General features: G+C 32.7%; 3 protein-coding genes across 6 annotated transcripts; 1 reads left to right on the top strand and 2 right to left on the bottom strand.

Annotated features, from left to right (window-relative positions):
- Positions 1-45: 45 nt before the first annotated feature.
- LOC137826569 (probable pinoresinol-lariciresinol reductase 3) lies at positions 46-3,292 on the top strand. Of its 2 annotated transcripts, XM_068632587.1 has the most exons (5): positions 93-798; positions 877-1,011; positions 1,930-2,173; positions 2,502-2,705; positions 2,889-3,292. In XM_068632587.1, the coding sequence occupies exons 1-5, from the start codon at positions 619-621 to the stop codon at positions 3,053-3,055; spliced, it is 930 nt and encodes a 309-aa protein (XP_068488688.1). In that variant the 5' UTR covers positions 93-618; the 3' UTR covers positions 3,056-3,292. The 2 variants fall into 2 exon arrangements, with proteins under 2 accessions (XP_068488681.1, XP_068488688.1); XM_068632580.1 differs by having other exon boundaries at positions 46-1,011.
- Positions 3,293-3,407: 115 nt separating this feature from the next.
- LOC137826583 (phenylcoumaran benzylic ether reductase Pyrc5-like) lies at positions 3,408-5,536 on the bottom strand. The gene is made up of 5 exons (XM_068632597.1): positions 5,252-5,536; positions 4,976-5,110; positions 4,553-4,790; positions 4,093-4,296; positions 3,408-3,913 (listed from the first exon to the last, which is right to left on the bottom strand). The coding sequence occupies exons 1-5, from the start codon at positions 5,438-5,440 to the stop codon at positions 3,699-3,701; spliced, it is 981 nt and encodes a 326-aa protein (XP_068488698.1). The 5' UTR covers positions 5,441-5,536; the 3' UTR covers positions 3,408-3,698.
- A 6,256-nt stretch (positions 5,537-11,792) lies between these two features.
- LOC137810330 (phenylcoumaran benzylic ether reductase Pyrc5-like) lies at positions 11,793-16,241 on the bottom strand. Of its 3 annotated transcripts, XR_011080882.1 has the most exons (6): positions 15,986-16,241; positions 15,561-15,851; positions 14,942-15,462; positions 14,748-14,845; positions 13,767-13,863; positions 12,867-13,003 (listed from the first exon to the last, which is right to left on the bottom strand). XR_011080882.1 is itself a non-coding variant. In XM_068611537.1 (4 exons), exons 1-4 carry the CDS (start codon positions 13,430-13,432, stop codon positions 11,970-11,972), a joined length of 783 nt encoding a protein of 260 aa, XP_068467638.1. In that variant the 5' UTR covers positions 13,433-13,587; the 3' UTR covers positions 11,793-11,969. The 3 variants fall into 3 exon arrangements, 1 of the variants encoding a protein (XP_068467638.1); XR_011080881.1 differs by having other exon boundaries at positions 14,942-15,851; XM_068611537.1 differs by lacking the exons at positions 13,767-13,863; positions 14,748-14,845; positions 14,942-15,462; positions 15,561-15,851; positions 15,986-16,241 and adding exons at positions 11,793-12,184; positions 12,366-12,569; positions 13,307-13,587 and having other exon boundaries at positions 12,766-13,003.
- Positions 16,242-18,805: the final 2,564 nt, after the last annotated feature.

Below are 18,805 nucleotides of genomic sequence, written 5' to 3' on the forward strand. Positions count from 1 at the left end.
ATGATGGTATAAAGATGATGGTATAAAGATGATGGAGGTGCACGAAAAAACAGTCTTTTTTAACTCCTGGCCCACTCAAGCCTCCGTCCCGCATAACCCACCACCAATAACCAATGAGGGTGGGGCTGGCCCGCAAAAAAAAAAAGGCAAAAAAAAAAGAAGAAAAAATGTGTGATTGCCGCTGCTACTGCACAAACACATCTAGATTTTCTTCCTTCTTCATCACATTCACGGTCACCGCCGCCGCTGTCGCGCCGCTCCGGTACCGCTCCGTCTGCTACGCTATAACGGAGGCACACACGCGCACGACCATGAGACGAACCTCCACCGTCGCGCTGCTCCGCTCCGTTGCCGCGCCGCAGTTGCTCCGTTGTCGCGTCACTGCCGCTCCGCTGCCACGCCACTACCGCTCCGCTGTCGCGCCGTTGCTGCACCGCTCCACGCAAGTTAGAAAAAAAATGCTGGCTGGCCCGCAAATCCGCGGGTTGACTCCTATGCGGGGCGGGCCAACCCGACCCGCATTTTGCAGGTCAACGCGGGGGCGCTTTGCCATCCCTTTTATATAACCCTAAAAAGCTGAATAGAGATATAGACAGAGAAGGAAGGTGATTTGTTAGTATGGAAAAGAGCAAGATATTGATAATTGGGGCAACAGGAAGTTTGGGATACCATTTAGCCGAAGCAAGTCTGAAGTTTTGTCATCCAACATTTGCTCTTGTTAGACACTCTGCATTCTCTCACCCTCACAAAGCCCAAAAGCTTCACTCCCTCTCTCTAGCCGGAGCCACCCTTCTCAAAGTCTCTCATCTTATTTCTTTTCCTTTTCTCTTTCAATTTCTTGTTCTTATGATCGAATTTGGACATTTTTATGGTCAGGGTTCGCTGGAAGATGAAACCACCATTGCGGAGGCTGTCAGCCTTGTAGATGTGGTCATTTGTGCCGTTTCAGCTAAACAATCTCTGCTTCAAAAGCTCCTTATCCGAGTTATCAGACAACTTGGTTCTATTAAGGTTAACTTATAACATAGATTTAATTTTAGATTCTTTTCATTATTTGACCAATTCTTATTGATTCTGGCTTATTTACTTATTCATCGGTTTTTGGGTCTTACCAGTTTAATCCAATTTTGAGAAACTGACAAGTTAGGGGTGGTTTTTAGTGAAGTATTCCTTTTTAGTTTTTATGCAATTCTAAGTTTTTATTTTAGTATTTGTTTATTATTTAAATTTATGAATTTTTGCTTTAATATAATGAAAAGTTCTGGCATTAACAAATCCAAAAGTGTATGGCTGTCTAAATTTAAATAATAATATCTAAAAAGATCAAAGACTTCATACAAAATTATAAAAGGTGAGGAGCTTGATGAAGATAAAATTATGCTTTTACAGTATAAACCTACAGTATTCTAATTGGATAACAAGACAAACATAACCTATAAAATTGTATACAATTTTTGTCCTATCTTTTATTTCGAGAAGACTAGCTGATAGGTTCTGCATGTTCTCAAGCTGTTATAGTCTACCTTTTTCCTTTCTAGAGAAATTGCTTTCTTAATCTTTATACTTTCAATCCAACGTGCTTAAAGTTCTTTCTTGTATTATTTTATATTTGTTCTTCAAACAGTTTTACTCACTCTTAATTTTAAAAAACTTGATGAGTTCTTAAAAAACTAAATCTACGTGTTTTTAAAATTTTGAAATATCAAATTTATCACTTAAAGAAAACGAATTTATCAGATATTAAAGTATAGAATCTTGTAGGTCAGATTCAAAGACCAAAACCACATTTTTTTCCTCTTTTCTGTTCTTTCGTGTATGTAGCCAGAGTTCTCAATATCCATCTATGTATGGATTAAGCATAGTTTTCTTACGTTATTTGAGTTGTTAAATGTGTTAAATAATCTGTTGTTAATTGATTTTGGGCCTCAGAGATTCATCCCATCTGAATTTGGATCAGATCCTACCAGGGCTCACGTGTCAGAGCTTGATGATTTGCATAATTTCTATGCACCCAAAATTGAAATCCGTCGACTTCTGGAGGCTGAGGGCATTCCACACACTATCATCTCATGCAATTTCTTCATGAGGATTTTGCTTCCTTCTCTTGCTCAGCCAGGCTTAGATGCTCCTCCAAGGGACAAGGTCACTATATATGGTGATGGGAATACAAAAGGTATGCTCATCAATCAAGCATTGTTACTCTTTTACTTCCTACTTGGTAGTTTACCGAGTAACCACCTTTTCTAATCTTTGAAAATGTAGTGTTGTAATAGTTTTTAAAATTAAAGAAATTTAAAAGAATTCCTCAAAGTACACTTCATCAATTGTATTTAGTTTCAAAAAGCTTCACTTAAATGATACATATACATGGATCAAAACTAAAACTTTAGAGATTTATTTCAAAACTTAGTAGTAGTTGCAGGGAGTAATGTGATACGAGTTACACTTTAGGTACCAAATCATAATAATTTATTAATTATTCAGCAATGGGTTCTTTGCAGGTGTCTTCATGAAGGAAAGTGATGTTGCTGCATTCACTATCAATACAGTTGACGACCCTCGTACCTTAAATAAAGTGCTGTATTTGAGACCCCCAGGAAACGTCTGTTCTTTGAATGAGCTGGTTGAAATGTGGGAGATTAAGATTGCCAAGAAGCTTGAGAGATTGCATGTCTCTGAAGGAGAGTTGCTCCAGAAAATAAAAGGTGTTATATATACTTTGTAATTATTATACATCTCTTTGTCAGTTAAAACCATAGGAGGCATTTTAGATCATCTCATACAATAAGTGAAACTCTAAGAGATATTATGACAAAATCTTATCGTAGAAGGAAAAGTGAGAGAAAAATTCTAACAAACGCCTTTTTATTTCCTTTATGGCATTGCAGGAACTTCTTACCCTGCCAACTTTGAAATGCTCTTCATATATTCTGCTTTCATAAAGGGAGATCACACATACTTTGATATTGAACCACCCTCTGGTGTGAATGGTACACAACTATATCCACATCTGAAATATACCACAATCAGTGAATTCTTAGACACACTAGTTTAGGCTTTATTTGAGAATGCTGGGATATGTGCAGTGACATACTGTTACTTAGAAATTTTCCCTTTTTCTACAAGTTATGTTTATTTATTTTACTTCTTTCTAAGAACAAGTTAAAATTGTATATATCTGTGTTGGACAAACTAAAAGGGCAATGCCTTGCTCTGTTTCTTGCTGCTCTCAAATTGGCTAGAAGTTTCTAAATGGTTGACATAAAATTAGATAGAAACTTACGTTGCACAACAGTGGAGCAGGATAGAAATTTATCTTGGATTTGTTTTCAGCTTGGTTGTTAAGATATAAAATAAAAACTTTCACCCTTTTGCACACATGAATAAAATCAGTAAAATCGTGCTTCAGCCAATAAATCATTTATGAAGGAAAATAAGTAGTCTCTTGCCACAAAAAGAGGCAATAATAAACACTTACAAACATTGATTTTATTACAAGACTTTAATGGACATGTGACAGAACTAGAATTGCTTTAGCGTCTCCAGACACTAACTCTATGATTCTTTATTTGGAGAACTAAGTTTTACAGTAAGAAAATATATCCTAACTCTGTTTTATGTATCATTAAGCAAAACCAACACGTACATACAGATAAATATACTAGAATTTTCACTCCTCCTTCCAATTAATGAATATTCTATATATCGTTAACCAGTATAAGCTGGTTCAAGTAAAATGGCGTGCAAGCATCATTATGAAGGAAGAACTCGTCTAAAGTGGTGTATTTAACGTCAGGATATAGCATTGAAGCGTCAACTCCAAATGAAGGCTTAATTTCATAGTTAGTGTGATCTCCCTTCATATATGCAGAGTGGCAAATTGACAGACCCATGTTTCTGGGGAATGAAGATTCTACAAGAACAAGAAATTGCAATTATCAGCACAAACACATATTTAGAAACCCTTTGCGCAATAATTTCAAGCTAACCAAAGGACTTGATTTGTGAAGTGAAAGAAGCAAGTTAACCATACATTTCTTTCAACTAATAGGACACATGTCGAACATGCACTATAATTCACTGGACACTAACCTTTAATAATCTTCAAAACTTTATCTTCTGATACATAAACTCTCTTAAGAATTTCACTGTGATGCTTCTCCCAGAGAGATACAAGGTCATTGTATGACAAGGTGTTACCAGGTGGTCGGACATAGAGAATTTTGTTCAAGGTTCTTGGATCATCAACACTTCTAATGGTGTAAGTGGCAACATCCTCTTCCGTATTAAGAACAACTGTAAATGAAACAAAAGTTAATAGGAAGATTTGTGATATATAAACTCTTAATCCAAATGAAAATCAGGGTATAATAAAAAAATCAAATCGTGTGAAAAGTGAATCAAACTCTTCGTATAACAACATAAAATTGCGCAAAATCAAACTGAATTTAACCAAATCGTAAAAGGTTAAACTATTTTAAAAAAAATGAATTGGAGAATTTGTATAAAAACACAGACTGCTCCATGCATGCAAAAAAGTGTGTTTACGTACCTTTGGTGTTTCCATCCCCAAGAATAACAACAGTATCAAGTGGTGATGTTATGCCATGAAGATCTGACCAAGTGGGTAGGAAGTGTCCAGTGAAAAAGTTGGCCACCACATAGGTATAAGGAATTCCTTCAGCCTCAATGGTTCGACGAATTTGAACTTTACTGTCAAATATCTCGTGTCCTTCGTCTACAGCATGAGTTCGAACCACATCATTTCCAAACTCTGAAGGAAAGAACCTCTGCAAACAAATAACTACATCACAACAACTCCAACATGTTTGTCATGAAGAAATACAACCACAGTACTTTCTTCCAATGATATGGTAACATTGAATTCCAATCACTAAGTTATAAGCATCATCATGGTTTGCATGAAAGTGCATGCAAACATGTTGAAAAACAAAAACAGTAAATTTGGAGGTACCTTAACATTTCCGGCTTCCTTAATAGCAGAAATGATCTTATATTGAACATCTAACTGCGTGTGACTCACAATAGATATTACCACATCCACCTTCTTTATCGCCTCAACCAAACTCTGATGATCACGTACATCTCCCTGTGTATACATCAAACCCACAATTAAACAAAGTACTTTGCATAAAAAAACAGGAGAAAAAACCTGATGCAGTAATATTCCTGAAGAAAAACAGAAAAAGAAAATAGATAAAGATTGAGCATGTAAAAAATTGTTACGTACCAAAAGGAGGTTGACACCCAAGGTGTTGAATGTTTGAATGATGGATGATTTTGATGGATCAGAAAGAGTGGATTCTCGAACCAGGGCAAAGGTGGGGTGACCAGCCTTAGCACTTGCTTCCACCATGAACTTTCCCACAAACCCTGTTGCTCCAATTATCAGAATTTTGCTAGTGCCCACCTTTTCCATTGGAAATAAACAATGTTTCAACACAGAAATATTATGGAAGATTAGAGAAAGATTATGGAAGATTAGAGAAGAAGGAATATATCTTGCAACTCTATTTGCTATGAAGACTGCGCAAATGGAGTCCTTTATATATACACTGTCTTGCTCCCTTACGTGTCTTGTTTCTGCATTTAAATATAAATTAATATTTATCTGCAATTTGATTAGAAAAATAAAATAATATTTATCTGCAATTTGATTAGAAAATTTTTGCCTCCAGCACGATATCACTTTACAACCTTCTAATAATTTTACATCTTCATATTTTAATAATGTTTTTTTGTTCTATTTTTAATATGAAGCAACTGATTTGTAAACATATCATATTAAGACCCATTTGATTATGACGTCGTGAAAGAGAGATTAATTTGAAATTTTTAAAAACATTAATCACTTTAATCTAACAATACAAATTTTAGACAATTATCATTTAAGATATTAATATTAACTTTTCACATGATATGAAAATTACTTATTTTCGAAAATAGTTCAGATCAATTTAATATCTAATTTCATATAGTTGCATATTATTTATTTTATTTTCATGAAAACAAATTAAATAGAATGCTTAAAGAACACCAGTTATTTAAAATGTTCAGTTCTGACAATTGGTGATAAAAGTGGTCAAAATAGCGCACGTTTCTAGAAACTAATTGAAGACGTCCATGACTGTATATTCAACTGAAATTCTTTTTGGTTGAATTTTTTACATTAGAATATCAACAGTGTTAAAAACTAGTGTTTTTTTTAAAGATATATATTATTTTTAAAACACCCACAAAAACATCTTATTTTTTTTCTCTAATATCACTCATTGTATCTATATATACTTTTGTCATTTTTTCACTGCATGTTGAACAAAATTTGGAGTTAAAAGTCTTATAATTTGAACGTAAGTAAGAAAAACATGGCATATATGTTTGAATTGTTGTGAGTCTAGAATATAGAATGTTCTACGTCCCAAAAGAGTATTAGTCTTAAACTTTGTTTTGCAAATCAAGTTAGGCATGAACACGTATCTCATCATTTTCAAATATATGATTTATTTATTATGCTTAACAAGAGAAAATCATGAAATAAATATTAATTTTAAAAAAAATAATAATTGGTTGTTATAGTGATTAAATTAGATATCGTAGAGACTAAATTTTTTTTGGTTTCTAAATTATTTTCTATTATAATTAAATAGTTTCTAAATTGATATCTAATTAGTTACCAAAATTTTAACTATCAATTATTTAAATTTTAAATTTGGTAGCAAATATATTGGTAGCTAATTAGATATCAATTTAGAAATTCTTTAACAATAATAGAAACTAATTTAGAAACCTTTTTTTTTTTAATTTTTAAAATGGTCTCTAATTTAGTCACTATACCATTTGTCTATAAAATTTGTTTCTATTTCATAATTTTATTACAGTGTTAGTTCTATAAAATGGTGTTAAATAAAAAAAATTAGTTCGTAATTAAAATAATTATGATATTTTTGTGAAACCCTAATTTTTTTTTACATTGATTAAAGTATTGCATTGAATTTATTACTTTATTGGAGAGGTGATTTACAAAATCTAACTAATATTTAATGACAAGTTACGTTATAATTGTCTCAATCAGATGTAAAAAAAAACAACGTTGATGTCTTCCTCACTTTCAAAACTTTTCTAGTATTTTGAAAATCCAGTAATGTTCTATTTAGAACCATTATTTTTTTTATGTGAGTTAATTAAGTTATCACTTCTATTAAAATTAAAAAAAAAAAATTACTCGAAAATTTCATAAATTAAACATAGCGACTCGTCCTTTATTTAAATATTATAAATTGAAATGGTGAATTTGATCACAAGACTTTTATTGTTGATATATTATTATTTTAATCCTGAAAAATGGATTTTGTGTTCATTGTCTGCGTCAACATTGTTTCTGTCAGCTTTCAGAGTTGATGTTCCAAATTTGACATTCAAATATTTTAGGAGACATTTTTAATAAAAAAAATAAAAACAATTATAAGTTTAACCAATTTTTTTAATAAATATGCAGAGAACTTGGTTGATTCTTATTTATTTTAAGCAATCCACTAGAAAATGTTTTTGTCCATCATTCCATCCCATACTTTTCATGTGCACTTAATCACACTTTTCAAATATTAAATTCTTTTTTATTGTTATCGTCTTTGTTGTTATTATACTGTCACTTTGTGGTGGCTGCAGTTGATGTGTAATCATTAATTATATATTATGCTATGAATTGACTTGAAAAAAAAGTGTTTTGAATTCTAGGGTTAAAAAAGTTATTTTCTAATAAAAAATATTATGAATTGTATAATTTAAAACACATCTTTTAATTATACAATTTAAAAATTATAAAAAATAATTTCTGTAATATGTGGAAAAGCTTTTTATGAAAAAAAAAAAATCGAGAATGTACTCAAAGTAAAGTTTTCAAATTGTATAATATAAAATTTGTTTTTGACTTATAAATGGTATAATTAAGAATTATTTTTTTTGAAAAATTGGCTTTTAAATTATACTATTTAAAAATATTTTAGGAGAAAAAAAAATCATATTTTCAAAAGTGTAAAAGAAAATTGTGGGGTGCAAAGAGAAATCTCCCGACTTCAGCCTATAAAATTGAGCCCAAACTTACTCAAGTTTTTAAGAGGATCATTTTTTCCTTGATCGTTAATGTTTTCTTGTCCACGGTTATTTTATTTTCTAAAAATATTCTCATACAAAACAAGAAAAAGTTAATATAGAGATACTATTGTTAAACTGGTAATTAAATATTATAAAAATAAAATTTTAAAATTTGATATAATATGTAAATTATATATATATATATATATATATATGATATTTGATTTACACATTTAAGATTTTATTTTTTATTTATAATAACATAAAAAATAATTTTTATTTGATGTACACGTTACGTATTTTTATTTTATCTTCAACTATAGTTAAAAAATAAGAAAAAAATTAAAATAAATAATTCAAATATTAAAAATAACAAATAGTAATTGTACACATATTTCAATATTATAAATAATTTATATTTTTTTAAAGAATATAATATATCACAAATCACAAATTATTAATTTTTTTTTAAAATATAAAGGCTCTTGAAAAATATAAAGGCACAAAGTATTCTTTTTACTAATATACAAAGCAAGAGAGGTGTTTAAATATAATTTAGTATTAAGTAGTAGGTTATATTGGTGATTATAAATATTATAATAATCGTATTTGTCTAATCAGAAACCATATCTATAAATCAAACAAAACAAACACATTAAAAATAAATAAGAAGTAGAGTCAGCACTATAAAGAATAAAAATCAATTTTTAGAGGCAAAAAATAATTAGTTGCTATAGTGACTAAATTAGAGACCATTTTAGGCTAAATAATGTTTGGTTTCTAAATTAGTTTATATTATTGTTAAATGGTTTCTAAATTGGTATATTGCACCCACTTATATACAATGAAAGGCTCTAATCTCTAGTCGATGTGGGATCTCCAACACACCCCCAACTCGTGCGTGGGACTATATATTATGGGTGGTTCGATAGCGGCCCGATAGCGAGTGACACGATAGGCTCAACACAAACACTCGCTAGGATAGACTCGAAAATGACTTTGATACCATGTTACGAAGAGGACTTTAAACCTAACTCAACCCCATAAAACCGGCTCAATGGGGTGAGGTTTGCACCCACTTATATACAATGAAAGACTCTAATCTCTAGTCGATGTGGGATCTCCAACAGAAGGTGTTAGCTTATAGATGATAAACACTTTCAATGTTCAAAATAATAAAAATGTACACTTAATGATGAACTTGTAAATAGTGCAATTTTAATTCGTTTTTATTGTAATAGATATTTTCTTTTTATGAGAATAGGTAAGTTGTACTTTAAAGATAAGTTGTACTTTAAAGAATGACTTTAAAATGTAGAAATTGTGCGTCATCTAAGTACTCCTTTACCTTTCAAATTTTTTTGAATTTATTTATAGTTTATAGTTTAAATCAGCTTTAGATAGACTCACTTTGTATTAATTTTGTTTTTAAATTATCATAAACCTCTGGCAATGAATAAGTTCCCTTTTGCTAGTTTCCACTTTTCAGTACCAAAGTGACTTATAAAACTAGCATCATCCAACTTACCCGTTAAGATAAGATTGAGACGCATTTATGAAACATGTCTCAATTCCTTCAATTCAAGCTTGTTTCCTGTGTCTGTTAGTAACACAATATCATCAATACCTATAATCTTGCTTGTAACATGGTTTCCCATTTTCACAGTACCATAGTCACCTTTCTTGTAATTTGAAAAAAATTCTTCATGTGGACTTACATGGAAAGAGACACCAAAATCAACGATCCAAGAGCAATCACCATATGCAACATTTAGTTAATTGTCTTCTCCAATAAGGAAAACATCTTCGTAAGTGACGACGATTGTGGTTGGAGTACAATCATTCTTCTTTGGATCAACTAACTTAGGATGGACAGTTCCGACTTTCTAATCTCTCTTCAGAAATATGCATTCAGATCTCTTTTAACATTTTTTGCTACAATAATAGCATATTGTTGTTATTGTGCGAGACTGAGAGCGACCTTTGGCTTTGCTTTTGTTTCTTCTATGGGATTCATTTTTTTCCACAAGTTTCATCTCTTCCTCACTTCTCAAGAACATTTGCTTCATATTGAACATTTGTACCTCTTTCTTCCTTTCTGGATTCTTCATTCAACAAATTGTCTGAAACAATGTCCATTGAGATCTTCCCATAAGGGATTTAGTTGCTGAGCATGACTACTATCAACTCTCAGGCAACAAATTGAGTAACAAAAGTGCCTGCAACTCATCATCAATCTTCATATGTCAATTGATTGACAAGACCCTTGAATGAATTTAAGTGCTCCATCATACTTTGACCATCTGTGTAGTCAAGTTTTACCAGTCTTCTAACAAGATATGCCTTATTTCTTGGAGTTTTCTTTTGAATCATAGATTCAACTTTTGACCATAACTCATAAGCATTTGTGTATGTGGACACATGCTCAAACAAACTTCTATCAATATACTTTCAAATCATTGTAACAATTTTTTTATTCAAAAGTTCCCAATCTTTATCACTCTTACCTTCTGGCTTGTCTATACAAAAAATGGGCTCATGCATATCCTTACAGTATAAGTGATCGTCCATCATGGGCTTCCAATAGGAATAATTGTCCGTTGTCAACTTAAACATGTCTCCATCATAAATGGTTCATTCCATCTTGTATTAGAACTAAGCTCTGATACCAATGTTGGGAAAATTAGAACTAATTCTCCCTCTTTGGTGTAGATACACTTGCAAAATCAATAAGCATATAAAAGAAAAATAAAGCAAAATAGAATAATGACACCGAGAATTTTTAATGTGGGAAAACATTCTCAAGTTGAGAAATAAAAACCCACGAGACCTAGTCTAGAAAATGTCTTCACTATGAAAGTAGAATTACAATATTTGTTTCTCTCACTCTGTGAGGATAACACTTAATCTTGCCCAACAATGATAGAATACAATGTCTCTCTAGCCTTTCACTAGAATTTCTAATCTCACTCTGGTGGATATCAACTCTCTCTTTTACTCTCTATGTTGCTATTCTCACTTGTTTGCATTTCTCTTCCTCACAAGTTCCCTTTATATAGAGAATGAGAAGAATACTTCTTCATCAAGAGACAATGGATATAATTAATGCTCATCACATTTTCAAGAGAGAGTTATAATTCCAAGACTTTTGGAATAATTATCATTGAATATATTCAATGGGTCAGTTATAATTAAGACTTTTTTTTTGTTAATGATGGTAGTTATGGCTTCAACTATATCATTGTTTCTAGAGTATGACTTTTTGATAATTAAATTGTTAGGATGACATGCCTTTATTCTTTTTGAGCATTTATTGGTTTATAAAAATACAATTATTTTTCATTGTTTTTAGTATAGCTTCCATCTTGCAATCTGCTACGACATCATAGTTTTGTTGGGGTTGGCCATTCCATGATGCTAACCAGGATTTTAAAATATTTATTGTAACATAAAAGAGTGAGTTAAGAATTTTAGAGAATAGTGAGAAAAAATAGCCTAAATTTGGATGATGCACAACTTAACCCTAGTACCTTGCACAGGTGAATGAAATCAGTAAAATCCATAAAATCGTGCTTCAGCCAATAAATCATTTATGAAAGAAAAGAAGTAGTCTCTTGCCACAAAAAAAGAGGCAATAATAAACACTTGCAAAACATTTATTTCATTACTTTAATTACAGAACTAGAATTGCTTTAGCATCTCCAGACACTAACTCTATGATTCTTTATTTGGAGAACTAACTTTTACCGTAGGAAAATATATCCTAACTCTGTTTTATGTATCTTTAAGCAAAACCAACACGTACATACAGATAAATATACTAGAATTTTCACCCCTCCTTCCAATTAATCAATATTCTATATATCGTTAACCAGTATAAGTTGGTTCAAGTAAAATGGAGTGCAAGCATCATTATGAAGGAAGAACTCGTCTAAAGTGGTGTATTTAACGTCAGGATATAGCATTGAAGCTTCAACTCCAAATGAAGGCTTAATTTCATAGTTTGTGTGATCTCCCTTCACATATGCAGAGTGGCAAATTGACAGACCCATGTTGATGGGGAATGAAGATTCTACAAGAACAAGAAATTGCAATTATCAGCACAAACACATATTTAGAAGCCCTTTGCGCAATAATTTCAAGCTAACCAAAGAACATGATTTTTGTGAAGTGAAAGAAGCAAGTTCACCATACGTTTCTTTCAACTAATAGGACACATGTCGAACATGCACTATAATTCACTTGACACTAACCTTTAATACACTTCAAAACTTTATCTTCTGTTACATAGACTCTCTTGAGAATTTCACTGTGATGCTTCTCCCAGAGAGATACAAGGTCATTGTATGACAAGGTGTTACCATGTGGTCGGACATAGAGAATTTTGTTTAAGGTTCTTGGATCATCAACGCTTCTAATGGTGTAAGTGGCAACATCCTCTTCCGTATTAAGAACAACTGTAAATGAAACAAAAGTTAATAGGTAGATTTGTGATATATAAACTCTTAATCCAAATGAAAATCAGGGTGTGCAAAAGAATCAAAACAAACCACACAAAAAAAATCAAATCGTGTGAAAAAGTGAATCAAATCGTAATTTGTATCAAAACATAGACTGCTCCATGCATGCATGCATAAAAGTGTGTTTACGTGCCTTTGGTGTTTCCATCTCCAAGAATAACAACAGTATCAATTGGGGGTGTTAGGCCACGAAGATGTGACCAAGTGGGTAGGAAGTGTCCAGTGAAAAAGTTGGCCACCACATAGGTATAAGGAATTCCTTCAGCCTCAATGGTTCGACGAATTTGAACTTTAGTGTCAAATAGCTTGTGTCCTTCGTCTACAGCATGAGTTCGATCCACATCATTTCCAAATTCTGAAGGAAAAAACCTCTGCAAATAAATAACTATATGACAACAACTCCAACATATATTTGTTTGTCACGGAGAAAGACAACCACAATACTTTTTTCCAATGATAATTAAGGTAAATGACATTGAAGTACACTATTGCCAAATCCATCTAAAAGTCAAAATTGAAAATCATTTCTTATTATATCAAACCTAGCTAACCAAATTACTCTGTGACAATGACAGTTTCATGAAACTTCCAATCACAAAGTTATAAGCATAATCTTGGTTTGCATGTTTGGTGCAAACATGGAGAAAAACAAGAACAATAAATTTTTTAGGTACCTTAACATTTCCGGCTTCCTTAATAGCAGAAATGATCTTATATTGATCATCTAACTGCATGTGACTCACAGTAGATATTACCACACTAGTACAAAAAGGTACATTAACGACGGTTAAAAAGGACATATAAAGACGGTTTCCAAACTGTCGTTATTGCAGGCGTCGTTAAAAAGTAATCATTTTTAACGACGGTTGTTGAACCGTCGTTATATGTGGGACTTTTAACGACGGTTCCACATATAACCGTCGTTGTATGTGGGACTTTTAAAGACGGTTCCACATGGAACCGTCGTTATATGTGGGTTTAAAAAAAATAAAAATAAAATAAAATCTCAAACCTGCATAAAATATCAAATTCCAAAATATAAAAACATTTTAAATCATATTTTAAATATGAAAAATATATACAACAAGTTATAACATTCTACAAAATGTTTTCCTAATAAATGAAAAAATATACCATTATAATGATTTATCTCTGTTACAAAATATTTTGACCATGTTGCTTTCACATACTCCAATTCTTCTGAATCTAGCCTGTGTTGGTCGCTGAAAAACTGTACATTTAAATTTTTTTGAATTAGTACATGAATAATAAAAGGAAACGACGATGGTTTGATGGTTTATGCCAATTAAAAACAATGAAATAACTTAATTGTCACAATTGAAATATCGAGTAACAAGATATTGAGATACTAAAATCAAACATTAATTAATCAAAATATAAATATAAAAGCACAATAAACACGTAAGGAAAGGACGATGGTGGTCATCAAATATGGGACACGCCACTAAAAATATAATTACAAATAGTAAACTATGATAATCAATGTGATTAGATCAAATATAAGCCGTATCAGGCACGCTACTAAAAATATAATTACAAATAGTAAACCATGGGATATGATAATTTGATACTTTTGAAAATTATAGTTCATTTATAATTTTTTTTATTAATTTTTTATTTAATAATTTAAAGTCCTTGAAAAACTCAACGTTGAATTGATCTAAATTACAAAACAGTATAAAAAAAATAATCTTTTAAAAAAATATGAACTTGTTAAGCTATGCAAATCGTTTCCCCGGTTGATTTCAATTAAAAAAGGAGTTTCTCTTAAATAAAGCCAAAATTGGAATCAATGGAAACATCTTATAATATCGTGAATTCCTATGATAGGAAATGATATATTACAAATATAGTGAATATCACATTATGTAATGAATAACGGCAGAGGTGTATTTTTACATCTTAACTTTTTATACTTCATCATACTGTTACAAAATATATGCATTCAATTCACAATTAATTGTAGATTTAAGTTATAAAAGAGTTGAAATTGTGGTATTAAAATAATAGAATATAGAATGGAATTGGTAAAATAAAATTGAGAAAGTAAATGGATTAAAAAAGTGAAAATAGTGGAAAAGATGATTAGTTTACCTGAAGAGAGAGACTTAGACCTAGAGTACCGGGCCACCACATCTCTGCCGGCTCCACCACGTACTTCTTCATTATCCTCGCCATCCATACCCTAACACCTACATTCATAACCATAGCTAATCCTTCAGTATTCAAAGAATAATGCAACACAATTTGTTTCAATCTTGACTCAAGTCTTATACATTTAACATTACCTGTGTGGTCAAGACCGGGAGCCAGCTAGACAATAATGTAATCCTTCTCCCATAAAACACGCGTATTATATCAACAATGCCAACGGCATAAACCGAACCACTCCCAAACGCGGAACCAGCATTCGCCAATATCGAAATCAGCACGTGCTCCTTTGTGTTGAAGGGGCCAGGGTTAAGTGAAAATTCTCTCCCTCAGATCTGAACCTTCGTTCCCGGGAGAACCTTCTCCATGAAGCACCCGATGGGAAGCGTCGCCACCTGAACTGATATCATCGTCACTGTGAGCGGCTGGCTCTGACACCCGAAGAATGTGTTCAAGAACGAGAGCAATACCACCGCCATGATCCCCATTAGTGCGGAACGTCCAAACTAGCTCATTCGGATTGTCTCGGTGGGGCAGAGGCGTGGGGCTCGGGGCTTGACAGCGCTGGCACGGGGCACAGTTGTAGTCACGGGTGGCGCGGTCGCGGTCACGGTCACGGGGTGGCACCGGCAGCGAAGGCAAAAGGGTGGCCTCTAAACTGTGTGTGTGAGAAGTGAAAGAAGAGGGAAAAGTAAAAGTGAAAATGAAACTGAAGGGGAGGCAAAGAGCTGGTCTGAAAAAATAAAAAAATCTCACCTTTAACGACAGTCTTGTGAGAACCGTCGTGGAAGCCCTACTTTTAACGACGGTTCTGGTGCGAACCGTGTTGTATCCTTGCACGCTCACATTTAACGACGGTTTAGGAAGAAACCGTCGTTAAAAATGCAAAAAAATTTAAAAAATTTACGGAACTGTCACCGCCTCACTTATTACGATGGTTGTTTTCAAACCGTCTTTAAAGAGTGTCGTTAATGAAGTATTTTGTACTAGTGCCACATCCACCTTCTTTATCGCCGCAAGCAAACTCTGATGATCACGTACATCTCCCTGTGTATACATGAAACCCACAATTAAACAACTAATTTAAGTACTTTGCCTAAAAAAACCTGATGCAGTAATCTTGAACAAAAACAGAAAAAGAAAAAAGATTAAGATTGAGCATGTAACAAATTTTTACGTACCAAAAGGAGGTTGACACCCAAGGTGTTGAATGTTTGAATGATGGATGATTTTGATGGATCAGAAAGAGTGGACTCTCGCACCAGAGCAAAGGTGGGGTGACCAGCCTTAGCACTTGCTTCCACTATGAACTTTCCCACAAACCCTGTTGCTCCAATTATCAGAATCTTGCTAGTGCCCACCTTTTCCATTGGAAATAAACAATGTTTCAACACAGAAATATTATGGAAGATTAGAGAAGAAGGAATATATCTTGCAACTTTATTTGCTATGAAGACTGTGCAAATGGAGTCCTTTATATATACACTGTCTTGCTCCCTCATGTCTTTTGTTTCTGCATTTAACTATAAATTGATATTTATCTGCAATTTGATTAGAAAAATGTTGTTTTTCATCACAGCATTCCAGTTTAGAATCTTATATGAAACAATTTACTTAGTCGTAAACATGTCAGGATTCATTTGATTATCACGTTTTGAAAGAGATATCAGTTTGAAATTTTTAAAAACATTAACGATCCAAAATTTAGGCAATTATTAACAGTTAAGATATTAATATTAACTTTTCACATGATATGAAAATTACTTATTTTTTTTAAAATAGTTAAGATTATTTTAATATCGAATTTCATATAGTTGCATATTATTTATTTTATTTTTATGAGAAAACAACAATGTTAAAAACTTGTGGGTTTTTTTTAATATATATCTTATTTTTAAAACCCATCAGAACATCGTATTATTTTCTCAAATATCACTCATTATATATATACTTTTGTCATTTTTTCACTGAATGTTGAATAAAATTTGGAGTTCTAAAAAACACTTTGATGTTAAAAATCTTCTAATTCGAACATAAGAAATGCATGCCATATAGGTTTGAATTGTGCTGCGTCTTAAACTTTGTTTTTGCACACCAAGTTAGGCATGAACACGTTGACTCAACATTTTCAAATGCATGATGTGCACTTATTATGGTGGTTGTGTGAAAATGGGTGTCAAATAAATAATTTTTTTAGTTCGTAATTAAAATAATTATGATCATTTTGATGAAAGCCTATTTTTTTTGTATTGATTATACTTTGTAGTCTTTATATATATAGGTTTCATGAGTTTTTTTTTCTACTAAATAGTTTAAAAAAATAAAATATTTTTACTTTAGAAAAATAATGGAGGAATTAAAATCACATTTTAATAAATTATTATTGCGAATAAACAAACTAATATCAACTTGGAATTAAATAGTGGAATACATAATTTATACATTAAATGATAAAGTATTGCATTGACTTTATTACTTTATAAAAATCATATAATTTTTAAAATAATCAGGACTAAATTATTTAATACAAAAGCTGGAAAACTCTGTCCATCACATTGAAGAATAAAAAAACACATTTTAATAAATTATTTTTTGCAAATAAGCAAACTTATGTTAATATCAACTTGGAATTAAATAGTGAGATACAAAATTGATACAGAAATTGTACACCATAATTAAATGATAAAGTATTGCATTGATTTTATTACTTTATTAGTAGGTTTGAGACAAAATCTAACTAATATATTTAAAGAGATTTTTCACTAAATTAGTGTAGTTATTTTTGGATATTACATTTTTGTTAGAATTTTTATTATTATTAAAATGTGGAAGTTGTGCACAGTAGCACAAATTTATACTGAAAGAAGTATTTCATCAATACAACTTTGTGTCACAAAAGTGTTTACGGGAAAGTCTTATATCATCAATACGATTTTGTCAAAATTCTTATTCATATATAATGTTTTGTGTATATGAGTGGAGAGATGGGCCCAGGCACGTCGGTTGACGTAGTGTAATTGCTGACGTGTTGATCTTCTTCTCCTTCGGTCGGTCGTTCCTTCTTGGTGTCTCCTTCGGTCAGGCGGGGGAGGGTACCTGCGAAGACACTCCGACGCTCAAGTAAGTATGAGATTTTAAGTGTGGTTTAGTAAGTGAATGAAAACGTAACTTTCTCTAGCTTGAGCACAGTATTTATAGGGTTGCCTAATGGGCTTTCTATCCCTTGGCCTCAGGGTGGTTGTGGATAGATCTTGTCAGTCGTGCTCCGGAATGCCCGGGGAACATATCTTCTCTAAGCGCATTCTCCTTATTTTTCGGGGGTGTATCTTAACTACTTTAGCTTGTTACATAAATGCCCTTGCATTTATTATGCATTCGGTCGGTCGGTCACGTCCGTCTGATGTCTACCGGTACACTTGCCCCCCAGGCTCGAGGTGAATAAAAGCCGAAGAGTCGTAATAATTGATGTGCATTTCGAGGTGTCAGGCATTAAATGTAACGGAATGACGGGACGTTCGCTTTTGGTCGGATGGGACAGAGATAGATCCGACGGTGGAGATCAAGTGACGGTTCGACTTCCGACTGGCTGAGGCCGTAGGATGAATGTGCATCTGACGGTTGAGGGAAGGGGAGGAATGCTATAAATAGCGTTCGCATTTGGGTAAATTGTGTGTTTGTGTGAATCTGGCATCCGAGTCGCTCCGAGTGCCGAGTCCATATTGTGAACGTGTGTTGCCGAACGAGCTAAAGTTGTCGACCAGCTGTGTGTTTCTGCGCGTTGAGGTTAGTTATGTCGTCTCAACATTCTTCAAATAGGATAGTGAATATTGAGTCATCTGGGAGTGAGGACTCTTCGTCCGGGAGTGGTGAGAGTACAAGTGGGTCGAGGGGTCCAACATATGACTGGGTGGATATTAGTGTTAGGAACTTCCCCACAATTTTTAGAAAACCGGACGACCTAGATAAGGTGATAGCGAGGGCGCCGGTTGTGCGGTCGGATT

The sequence above is a fragment of the Phaseolus vulgaris genome, chromosome 11 (assembly GCF_000499845.2).
Source record: "Phaseolus vulgaris cultivar G19833 chromosome 11, P. vulgaris v2.0, whole genome shotgun sequence".
Classification (NCBI taxonomy): Eukaryota; Viridiplantae; Streptophyta; class Magnoliopsida; order Fabales; family Fabaceae; genus Phaseolus; species Phaseolus vulgaris.